Here is a 12,388-nt window from a genome sequence, read left to right as displayed (position 1 = left end):
TGAAATGATCACCCTCCGTCAGGGTGATCAGAACCCAACGACAGGAGTCCTTATATGATGAGGAAATTAGGACCAAGATGCATCCAGAGGGGAGCTGATGCAGACACATAGGAAGGTGAGGGTCAAACACAGACCAAGCAAGGACCGGCCTGGAGATCTTCCCTCCCAGCCCTCAGCAGGAACCAGCCCTGTCGACACCTAGAACTGCTGTCATTTAAGCCACATGGTCTATGGTTCTCTGCTACAGTGGCCCTGGCTAACTAACAAGGGTGTGATCAGATCTAAACTTGGGAAGTTTAGACAGAAAGCTGGGAGATAGGAGACTGGAAGCAAAGCTGCCATTCCATCTTAAGGATGTTGAAAATCATCCCATGTTCGAGTTTCCAGGTAGAAACGAGGACACTAACCCCAAGTACCTCCTGTCTCAGTAAATGGAACACGGGGGAGCCATGGAACACTTCCCCCTACCCCAAGAGCAAAATAAATCAACTCTGGTCCTGTCCATCCACCCCCAATATGCCAGCACCCATTCTCTTGATCACCACTTGCCACCACCCTAAACCAGTCCAGACCTGTAGCCACAGTCTCCTAACTGGCCAACTGCTCCCAGGTGCCCCAACTTCAAACTGTTCTCAATCTTCCCCACTCAGGAGTGCTCCCCCACTGGGCTACAGCCCTTTCTATGCTAGTTTTTAAGAAGTTTCAGTTTCCCTCCCAGGGGAGGGAAGAAGCAGGAGTAAGTGTGAAATGGTCCAGCGTTTGAATCCGGTGCATCATTGGTGGTTACAGCTGCGCAGCATGGTGAATGTCAACACCAGCTAAGCGTACACTTGACAATGCTTAAAACGGAACTTTTATGCAACATATACTTTATCACAATTCATAAAAATTCATCTCTTCAGAGTATAATCCTTCTAATTATGTACTTATTTGTGTGCCTGACATAAAAACTCTAAGTTCTATGAGGACAAGGAAATCTTCTTCATCCAATACCTAACCCAGGACTGTACAGAGGTAAAGGCTAGTCACTCATCCATTTGGGAAGGCAAGCAATGAAGAATCACAGCTGATTCTCTGAACTCGTGGCTGCTGCATTCTATAAAATCACTCCAAACACTGCATTAGTGAACACCAGGCTGTCACTCCAAGGGAAGATACAGAATTAGGTGCCTTCCAGTCTCTGGTCCCAACATTTTCCTCAATCAATGTATCACCTTGTTTTTTGTGTTTCTCTTTGAAGGCGCCTTTTAAATATATATTGCTGATCCATTACATTGAACTTGGGACCAACAGCGCCACAACCCTTGCCTGAAGGAGGCTCATCGAACACCTAGCTTCTCTGCACTGCAGAACCTCCTTGCACTTGGTAACAACAGACACCAACCGCCACAGCTCGGGGGGCATTTTGAACAGTGAAATCACCAACCAAAAAAAAAAAAAAAAAAACCCTAAAATTTTGAAAAATGGGACACCTGGAAAAGGATACTTCTTTACAGTATGAGACCTACAAACAGAAGGCAGAGCACTGCCTGCTCAGCCCCGCTGCAATGCACCTGTCATCTGGCTCATGTGCATGTCTGCAAGTGATCACAAAAGCACTCCAAATATTGGTTTGGGGGCAACAGATGAATTTTATGGAATAGGTGAGTTCACAAATATAAAATCCATAAATGATGAGCCTTGACTGTACTTGAAAGTACGCCCCAACCTTGCTGATCCCAAGGCTGGAAATCTCACTTGCAGAGAGTCGGCAGGTAAAACTACCGCCCGTTCTGCCTCCGTCTGTCTCACACATGTTGTGAGACTCCAGAGACTTCCACTTTCTGGCTTCAGATCACCCCCCTTAGAAGGGCCTGAAGAGGGCATTGATGGGACCCTGGTCAGCAGACTTGCCAGCAGGTACAAAATACTATGGTTTCTCACTAGCAAATCTGGACCTGGAGTCGAAATCAACTGCCGGAGGCCTGAGTCTCAGCTCTTGAGGAACTTGGATGCTACAGCATGGTTCAGGGATGTCCCCTAATGGCCCATGGGTTAGAGGCTTGGTCCCCTGCGTGGCGTTCTGAGAAGGTGATGGAAACTTAAAGAAGTGGGGTTTAGTGGGCAGTCTTCTGGTCTCTGGGGCTGTGCCCTTGAGGGGGATGTTAAGACCTGGCCCCTTCCTCTCTCTCTCCCACTTCAGCCACGAGGGGAACAGCTTTGCTCCACCTGGGCCAGGATGCACTACCTCAGCATGGGCCCAAAGCAATGGGGACAAGTGATCATGGCCTGGGAACTCCAATACTGTGAGCCAAATAAACTCTCCCTCTTTTTAAGTCAACAGTCTAGGTATCTGTTACCCTCACGGAAGTTGACACATGGGGTTTCCCTTTACCACCGACAACTTCTTCTCAACTGGGTTTTTCTGTAGTTGATGTTCATATGTGAAAGTCCTACAGGTCGCAGATCAGGAGCCCCTCACCACACCCTGCCTGGGTCGGCTTGCTTTGCCTGCCTTTCTTAGCCCTCTTGGGCTCCTCTGTTCTGGCCCAGCTACTTCTGTCACCTCTTCCTTGCATGTTGAACTACACTGTCTTTCTCAGAGGTCACTCTCCTAACAGACTTTCACAAGGCCTGTCCAGCTCCCTGGAGGCTGCAGGGACAGGGCACCTGAAACCCCTGGTCCTTCACATCCATTCCTCCTACCTGGACCCCACAGCAGAGCGTGTGGCCTTGGCCACCTCAAGCCCCAGGGGCAGAAGCTAAAGCACAAGCTAAAGGGCCTGGGGCTTCTCGGGCTGGGCCAATGTGGCAGGGATGAAGGAGAAATGGCTTTTTTAAACCAGTCCCCTCCTCCCAGGAAACATCAATCCACTTCAGCAAAACTACAACTATTTCAAAGAAATTAAGCCATCAAAGTACCCACTTGAGATTAAGTTTTGTACAGGCAATTTGTAGTCTAGGGATGCAATCTGTCTCTGCACCCTTCCCCCTCCCTTTGGTTTTCTCTATTTCCGTCAGGAGCTGGAGGGGGGCCGATTCAGGGTTACCGATTACATATAAATCATAATTCTAAAAAATTACAATAGCTACCAGTATAATTTTTTACAATGGTAGGCTGATACTACAGAAGCATCTCACAGGCAGCATCTCACAGGGATCCTGCCAGGACCACTCAATGAGCCCCTTTAACAGATGAATAAACTGGGGCTGAGACTTATCCTTTAGAATAATTAATCAATCCTCAGGTGCATCTGACCCCAAAGCACATCCAGGTTATACATGAGAATGACCTGGAAGCTTTTAGAAAGTCTAGATTCCCAGGCCTCACTTCAAATCTACTGGATCACAATGTCCGGGGCAGATCCCAGGAAATTATATTTTTAATTTTTTTGTTGGGGGAGGTACTGGAGATTGAACTCAAGGGCACTGGACCACTGAGTCACATCCTTAGCCCTATTTTGTATTTTTATTTAGAGAAAGGGTCTCATGGAGTTGCTTAGCACCTTGCTGTTACTGAGGCTGACTTTGAACTTGCAATCCTCCTGTCTCATCCTCTTGAGCCACTGGGATAACAGGCATGCACCACCATGTCTGGCAGGAAGTTATATTTTTAAAACAAGGTCCCCAGATGAAGGGGATGCCACCAGTCTAAGGACTGGTCATCATTAGACCACACGCCTTCCTAGGAAATGATGAACCCTGAGTAGGGGACGTGAAAGGGCAGCCACTGCCACAGTTGCCCCTCCTCATCATCAACTGTACATTGTCAACTTAATGACTCTGTGACAGGAATTGAGAGGAGGACACGTGTGAGACAGGAAGTACACGGGGCCTCACACTGAATGATGTGCCTCCTCTTCTGGGACAGGCCACGTGTCACATCTGAGAGACCCCAGCTGGATCAGGCCTCCCAGATCTCCCTGCCCCACTGTTGAGGAAGGGGAAGAGAAACATACCAAAACCATGGGTGGCAGGGCAGCAGGTGGTGTGTCGCTTCCTCCTGTAGCCTGCAATGTCCCCATAAGAAAGCTGATCCAGTAACTACTGAAGAGGGCTGTCCCCACATCCCCTGCCAGAGCACTTGTCCTACACACCCCAACCCCTCTGCTCCTTTGCTCCAGAAAAACTGCCAATAATTTAAATTCAAGTGGCACCTGCTTTGGCCACTGGTGACGACGGATTAAGAACCAGCTGCCTCCATAGGCTCACCTGCCAGCACAGCCCTGGCCCAGCTCCTCTCCTTCCCCAGTCTACTCCTCTGGGAAAGATCCAGCAAGATCCAGGAGAAGCGACCGGCTGAAGCAGTTCAGCTTGCTAATAAGGCCAAGGTCAGAGGCCGGGCTTCAAATAAGCCCAGCTCCCTTCCTTTGCCTCTGGGGTCACAGACAGGGCCCCGAAAATCCTGCCACCTGGTCATAAAAGGAAGCGGCTAGAGTGTAGACAGATCAAAACAAATCCAACGCCACTCGTGAAAACAGCCAATCGGGTGAATGGTGATGGATGGTGACTCGATGGCATCTCAGATTTGAAGGACATCGCATCAGAAATGACCTCAGAGCCTAATCAGTTCCAGAAAAGGGCTTCGTTCTCCTGGGGGCAAGGTGGGAGATCAAAGCATTTCTTGCTAATCACCATTGGGCATTAATTACTTGTTAAGAAACCCGACCCGAGAGCAGAACCCATTCTGGGAAGCCTCATGGAGCACCCTTGATCTTTCAACCCAACCTGCATCAAATTGGGAGGAAGCAGACTGCAACCCTGGGAACCCAGAGACCCCGGGCGGCCCAGGCAGCCAGTCGTTCAGTTACTTCTTCCTTTCCTGTTAACTTTTTAACCCCACCAGCCAGGAAGTGCAGAAACATAATGCCTTCCCCTCCCCACGCCTCCGCCACCTTTCATTAGGTTCTCACAGCAGGCAGATGGGGACAAACACCTCACTACTTACAAGCCGTGTGGCTTGAGGCATACTCCTAAACCTCTCTGAGCCCCTTGGTTTCCTTGACTGGACTGCGCAGCTGAGACTATCCACCTCCTGCCCTCATTGTAAAGATAAAGAAAATCTAAAAAACTGCATCTAAAACTTGATGCAGGGTTGGAGGTGTAGCTCAGTAGTAAAGCCTTGCCTAGCATGGGTGAGGCTCTGGTTCCATCTGGTTCCAAAGAAAGACAAAAAAAGAAAAAAAGGGCTGGGGTTGTGGCTCAGTGGCAGATCACTTGCCTAGCACATGTGAGGCACTGGGTTCGATCCTCAGCATCACATTAAAAAAAAAAAGGAAACAAAAACTAAATAAAGGTATTATGTCCATGTACAACTAAAAAATTAAAGAAAGAGAGAGAAACAAAACAAAATGGTCTATCCATACAATGGGATATTATTTGGCCATAGAAGGAGGAGGACTAATCCATGCTTCATCACGGTAGACCTCGAAAACATTAGGCAAAATGAAAACAGTCAGATACAACAGGTCACCTCCTGCATAAGTTCACTTATAAGAAATGGGCACCACAGGCAAACCCATGAATGAAAATAGAAAGTAGATCAGAGGTAGAAGGAGACCACGGGGGAGGGGCTGAGCAATGATGAGGTTCCCTTTTCCTTTGTGGTGCTGAGGGTGGAACTTGGGGCCTCACACACCCCAGGCAAGGGCTCTCTGCCACTGAGCTACATCCCCAGCCCCAACTGATGAGGTTTCTTTTGGGGGTATAAACATGACCATAGATCATGGCGATGGTCATACAAATCTTTGAATGTGCCAAGAAAACACTGTTTTATTACACTACAAAAAAAGTGCTGTTGGACACCCCCTGTCCTCCCTCCTCCCTCCCACCACTTCTTCCCCACCTAGCCCTTGATCCTCCCTGCAGCGTTGACCAACCAGCCAGGCTGAACTGTGCCCACTGAGTGTTTGGGAACCCACCCTCCCCAGGAATCCCAGAGAAGGTCTGTGCCACCAGAAGCCATCTTCCTGACCTAAGCTTTTGGAGAAAAGGGAAAAGAGGTTTGTTTGTGTTTTTCCTGCCTATAAAGCCCTTGGAGGGTGGGGTTAGGGTCTCAGCTCCAGACAGGGCCAGTTGTCTGCCTGAAGTGATTCAGGGGTCCACTGGGGCCCCTTTATTAATTCTGACAGTGGATGAAGGTGGGTTTGTCCTTTCAAAATCTTTTGTTCCACACTCTAGTGCCCCTCCTGGAGCAACTGCCAGCTAGGAGGGACCCGGGTGTGGGGGACAGGCAAAGCCTTGCTTACCTCTTTAGACTCAACACACCTATGGCCCAGCCCATTGGTTTCAAGATGCTGTGCTGCAAGCTGTTTGTGGTCTGATAAACGGCATATGCTATTGCACACACAGGGGAAGGCGAGTTTGTAACCCTGCGCACCTCCACAAGCTGGTAAGAGGGGAAGCCCTTTCCACTCCTACCTCCACATGGGGTCCCACTGAGCTTCAGAGAGAACTCACACCCACAAGTAATGGGCTCCTTTCCAGGCAATTCCACACCCAGAAATACATCCTCTAAGGAGATAATCAAACAAAAGTGAATCATCTAGAATAGCACTATCCAAAAGAGATACAAATAAGGTGAGCCACATATGTACTTCTCAACTTTTTTAGCCACGTTTTAAAAAGATAAAAAGAAACAGAAGAAATGAATCATTTTTTTTTGTTGAACCAATATATCAGAAATATTGCCTTTTCAACTAGGGTTACCAGATCCAGCAACTAAAAATACAGTGTGTACGTCATGACATTCCAGGTAAATGAGTTTTGAAGATAGTTATATCCCATGCAACATTTGGGATATACTTATACTAAAAAAAAATTTTTATCTTATTTGTTTATCTAAAATCCACACTTGGGCTTGGGGTTGTAGCTCAAGGGTTGAACGCTTGCCTTGCATGCATGAGGCACTGGGTTCGACCCTCAGCACCACATAAAAAAATAAATAAATAAAATAAAGATTTTGTGTCCATCTACAACTAAAAAAATATTTTAAAATAAAAATAAAATTCACACTTATTTACTTTTATTTGTTGGCACTGGGGATTGAACCCACAAGCACCTTAACATTGAGCTACATCCCCAACCTATTCTAATTCTTTTTCTATTTGAGACAGGGTCTTTACTAAGTTGCCCAGGCTATGCTCCTGCCCCAGCCTCCCAAGTAGCTGGGATTACAATTTAAGCCTAAACTTCTTCTTACACATGAGGAAAGTCAGGTTCAGGAAGCTTATGTAACTTGCCCAAGAAAATGGCAAACTGAGTGTATTTGGATGGATGGTAGATGGAATCATCCGTGCACAACCCACCCCACATGGCCTTTGGAGGGATGGACAGCAATATATCATTGGCTTCTCTGAAGGGTGGATTTTGAGACGGACATCCACCGACCATCAAGCACTGACTTATTCCAATAAGTGACTTTACCTTTTTAAACCTCAGTTCCCTTTTCTGTAAAATGAAAGTCACTATGATCTAGCCCCCTGACCTGCTGAAGTCCAGATAAAACAAAGAATGCAGAGGAGTAGACAGCAGCAACTTGCTCCTAATAAGTTTCATTGATGTAAATGTTATCATTCTTCCTAGTCTCTTCATCCTTTCCTGTTTGATTAGACATTTTTATGTGCAGCACTGATCAGTTAAATGAAGATAAAAAAAATTATGTTCAAAAGAAGGGAAAACAGTCCATGGAGCAGCTGGACGAAAAGGGATGATGGAAAGAAAGAGGTAAAGGAGAGTGAATGAGATTAAAATCCACTTAAAGACAAAGTGAGACATTGCTTCCCCGCAATTATCTGGGTGACCACCAGGGGGCACTGCTTGCAGCTTTCACAGCTAGGTAAAAAAGCCCTTTCAGAAAACAAAAACTTGCGATGAACAAACATATCACTGAGATCATTCAATTCATGATAATTGGGGTGCTCTCTCCCAAGAGCCCCCTGAAAAAGATGCCAACATTCACAGAAGGTGTCAAAGGCAGTGGACAATGTTCTCCCCAATGTGAGCAGTTTGCGTCTTACCTTTGGAGTCTTCTTTGGCCAACTGACTACAGGGACACCAGTGATGGCCAGATTAGGGTCGTCATCTGCATGTTCCTTCAGGACATTCTGTGGCCAAACAAAGAAACCATATTAGCCCAGGGTGAGGGGCGGTGTTTGAAAGGGGCTGAAGGCTGGACCTAACCCAGCAGAAGACTGAAAACTCTATACACACACACACACACACACATCAGTGCCTATCTACCACCATCCACTGTGCAATAACCAAGTCACCAGGGTTCCCTGGGGTCCACAAAATACACAATATCCTCTGGGTTCAGTGGTACACACCTGTAATTCCAGTGGCTCAGGAGGCTGAGGCAGGAGGATCCCATGTTCGAAGTCAGCCTCAGCAACTTAGTGAGACCATCTCAAAATAAAAAATTAAAAAGGGCTGGGGAAGTGGCTCACTGGTTATGTGCCCCTACCTCTGGTACCAAAAAAAAAAAAAAAGAATGAGGATGGAATCCCCCAGACAAATGCTGGCAGAGAAGTGGGCTGTGTTGGACACACCAGGAGGGGTCTCCAATGTAGTGCACTGTGTCCATTCCTTTGTTAGCAATTTTAAGGTTCTGCACAGGTAACTGATTCTACCAGATTTTGGCCTTATGTGCAACTGACTTTAGAACCTCTTTCAGGTGTAAGATGCCATTCTACTGGGTAGCCCTAACTTGCAGCTGAGATGACCAAGACTCAGAAAAGCTCAAAAGACTTGGATGCCACCTCAGGCAAGGAAGGGCAGGGCCCCGAACCCTGCCTTCTGGTACCCGACTTTCTGCCCCATGAAATGTGGATATGTTTGGCAGAATCCACAGCACACCTGATAAAACATGTGTAAGGACACTGGCCTGTTGTTACAGGCCATGAATTCTAGATTGTGCTACTAGGACATTTAAGAACAGAATAAATCACACATGAGCACTTAACAGGAATAACAGAGGAACCCAAGATAAATGCAGACAAAGATCATTTTAACTCACTTTCTCTAATCCACTTCACCAGAAATGACTCCAATTCAGTTCTGATTTACTTTATTTACTGTCCTATTTTCTCGATTGTCATTTGGTTTCCTCATTTTTCAAGATGTGCTTAATAACATCTCAGACCCGCACAAAGAACTCCCTCCACTTCCCATAGGAGGCCGTGACAGCACCAGCACGTTGGTGGAGGGAGCTGGCTCTAGGTCTGGATGTCTAAGTTCAGATTCCAGCGCAGGCACATGCAGCTTTCTTGAAGCCCCTTGGTCAACATCAATGACATGAAAGCTTGATTCACTGGTATGAACCCAAGGCCCAGCACAATGACTGCAGTAAGCTTTCAGGAAGTGAAATTTAAAAGAAAGCAAGCCACAAATCTCAAAAGAAAAAAACTGACCAGTATTCCTCAAAACAGTCCAGGTCTTCAAAAACAAGGAAAGGCTGAGAAACTATCACAGTTCAGAAAAGCCTAAGGAGACTAAATTCAAGATGGTATCCCAAGTGGGATCCTGGGACAGAAAAAAGGACATTAGGTAAAAACTGAGGATATGTGCCAGGCACGGTGGTACACCTGTACTCCCAGTGACTCAGGAGGCTGAGGTAGGAAGATCGCAAGTTCAGTCAGCCTGGGCAACTAAGCAAGACCCTCAGCAACTTATAAAATTAAAAAATAAAATGGGCTGGGGATGTGGCGTAGAGGTTAAGATTCTCTGGGTTCAGTCCCCAGGACCACACACAGTTGCTCCTTGGTATCCATGAGGACTGGTTCCAAGATGTCCCATGGATACCAAAATCTATGAATTTGAAAAATCCATGAATGTTCAACTCCCATATAAAAAGTGTTGCCAGGTGAGAGGGGTGCAGGGAGAGCCTTGCGGGTACAGGGCTGCACCTTTTGCTGAATGATGACAGTAAGAAGTTCTGAGTATGTTCTCTATTCAGACGACTATAAAAACTGTCTCATGTCACTCTCATTTGACACCTGTGACCACTCTAGGACAGGGACTGTCATTTCCAAGTCACATATGAGGAAACTGAGAGATTTAGATAGATGAAGACAACTGTCCATGACCACAGAGCTAGTAAGAGGTGGAACATGGCTGAATCCTGATGGAGAAAAGCATGGGGGCGTGTAGCTCAGTTCTAGGGCATTTGCCTGGCATGCGTGAGGCCCTGGGCTCATCCCCAGTACCCCCCCACCCCCCCACACACAAATGGTGATATCATTTAGCCTATATTAGCTTACATAAAATTAAAAAAAAAAAAAAAGAGTAGGGAGAAGCCCATGTTCAGAGCAGGGCTATTCGTAATAGCCAAAAAGAAGGGGTTACAGTGGTGGATGAATAGATACATGAAATGTCGTCTATCCATACAACAGAATATTATTCAGCCTAAAAAAGGAAAATTCTAACCCGTGCTTCAACCTAGATGAACCATGAGGACAGACAAAAAAGGACCAAGGCTTTATGATTCTACTTACATGCAAGACCTGGAACAGGCAAATGTACAGAATGTTGCCAGGGGCCGGGGAGATGCAGAGTAAGGCCTTAATGTTTCATGCATACAGAGTTTCAATTTCAGTTGTACAAAAAGGGAACATACTTAAGGCCACGGAGCTGCCACCTGACTGTGTCAGGATGGCCAATTTAATATTATGGTTCTTACTACAATTTTTACAAAGTGGTGAGGGCAGTAAGGATTCTAAGCCATGGACTCAGAAGTTCTAGAAAGCACAGGGTAGGGACATGATACTTCCCTAGTTGAATTGTTACTATAATATCTGGGGGGTGGGGGTGGGGAATGGTCTTCTCTGAAGACCTGGGGTCAAGTTCTGCAATTTATGCTTCCTACAGTCTCATCAGGGATAGAACACTGACATCAACTGTGAAGCCACCCATAATTTCGTTACCATTCTTAGGAGCTGTTCAAATCCCTGCTCTGCATAACAATGTAATCCTATCTGTGAGGCAAGACTGATTCTCCGGCTGGGGATGTGGCTCAAGCGGTGGCGCTTGCCTGGCATGCATGCGGCCCGGGTTCGATCCTCAGCACCACATACAAACAAAGATGTTGTGTCCGCTGAAAACTAAAAAATAAATATTAAAATTCTCTCTTTAAAAAAAAAAAAAAAGAATGATTCTCCCCACTTCAAGAGAGGTTAAGTGACTTGCCCACGGTCACATAGCTAGGAGGTGGTAGAACTTGGAGTTATCAACTAAAACAAAGGAACAAAACAAAACAAAAAAACCCAAATCACTAAAACTTGGGAGGCCAAGTTGGGAGGATTACAAAGGCCAAGTTGGGCAACTTAAGAGGCCATGTCTCAATAGTTTTAAAAACGGATGGAGATGTGGCTCAGTGGTAGAGTGTTTGCCTCACATGCAGGAGGCCCTAAATTCAATCCACAGCACCCGCTTCCCTGCAAAATCTTTTAAGGATGAAAACCTCAAAGGCCTCCGGGATCCAGGCAGTAAGGCGAAAAATGTACATGGACTAAGACAAAAAGAGTGGTGAAGCCTGTCCAAACTGGAGACCACGTGCCCCATTTAAAGGAGTCACTGGCTGGGCTGGGGCTGTATTCCCCAGCAGAGCGCTTGCCTAACACATAGTGAGGCAGGGGTTCAATCCTTAGCTCTACGTAAAAATAAATAAATACAATAAAGGCCTTCTGCCCACCCACAACTACCAAGAAATTAAAAATAAAGAAAGTCACAGTCTACTCAATTCCAGCCTACTCACTTCCCATGGATAGGAAAGCCCCACCGGATCTCTGATTTTTTTCCAAAGAAAACAAAGATCTAGAGTTTTACTTGAAATCTCTGTATTTTAAAATGTTGAAAAATTTAAAAAATATTTCTATTTTAGTAGATGGACACAATATCTTTATTATGCTTATTCATTTTTATGTGTTGCTGAGGATCAAACCCAGTACCTCACATATGCTAGGCAGGCGCTCTACCACTGAGCCACAAGCCCAGCCGGTTGAAATTTAATTTAAAAAAAAAAAAAAAAAAAATCAACCAGTGTAAGTCGAGTGTATGGCTGAAAACAATGCCGACTCGCCTTGTATTCTTTGCGTTTCCCTCTGAATTGTCTCAAGATTTCTTGTGATTTCAGTGTCAGAGATGAAGTCAGTAACTCACAAGCACAGAGGCAGAGGGAAGACTGGTTACAAAAAGTTATTACTGAATTAAGTATGGATAATAACTAATAAATAATGATCAATAATAATTTATTTTTATGTATATACATATTTGTGTGTATATATGTATGCATATGTGTGCATGTGTGTGTGTGTGTATATATATAAAATATATAATTTTTTTTTTTTTAAACTTCCTCCTGGAGTAGAATTCTCTCTAAGTACTTCAGGGAGACAGTCCTCTCTCCACATGT

General features: G+C 45.7%; 1 protein-coding gene across 3 annotated transcripts in view; it reads right to left on the bottom strand.

The window, feature by feature from the left end:
* Kdm2b (lysine demethylase 2B) overlaps window positions 1-12,388 on the bottom strand; it is a 119,760-nt gene that overhangs the window by 41,216 nt on the left and 66,156 nt on the right. For all 3 annotated transcript variants that reach the window (XM_027949130.2, XM_071616631.1, XM_071616634.1), the window contains one exon: window positions 7,998-8,084. In XM_027949130.2, coding sequence (XP_027804931.2) covers window positions 7,998-8,084 — 87 coding nt within the window. The remainder of the gene's footprint in view (window positions 1-7,997; window positions 8,085-12,388) is intronic.

Source organism: Marmota flaviventris, chromosome 1, assembly GCF_047511675.1.
Source record: "Marmota flaviventris isolate mMarFla1 chromosome 1, mMarFla1.hap1, whole genome shotgun sequence".
Taxonomy (NCBI): Eukaryota; Metazoa; Chordata; class Mammalia; order Rodentia; family Sciuridae; genus Marmota; species Marmota flaviventris.
This window is presented reverse-complemented; position numbering and strand designations above follow the sequence as displayed.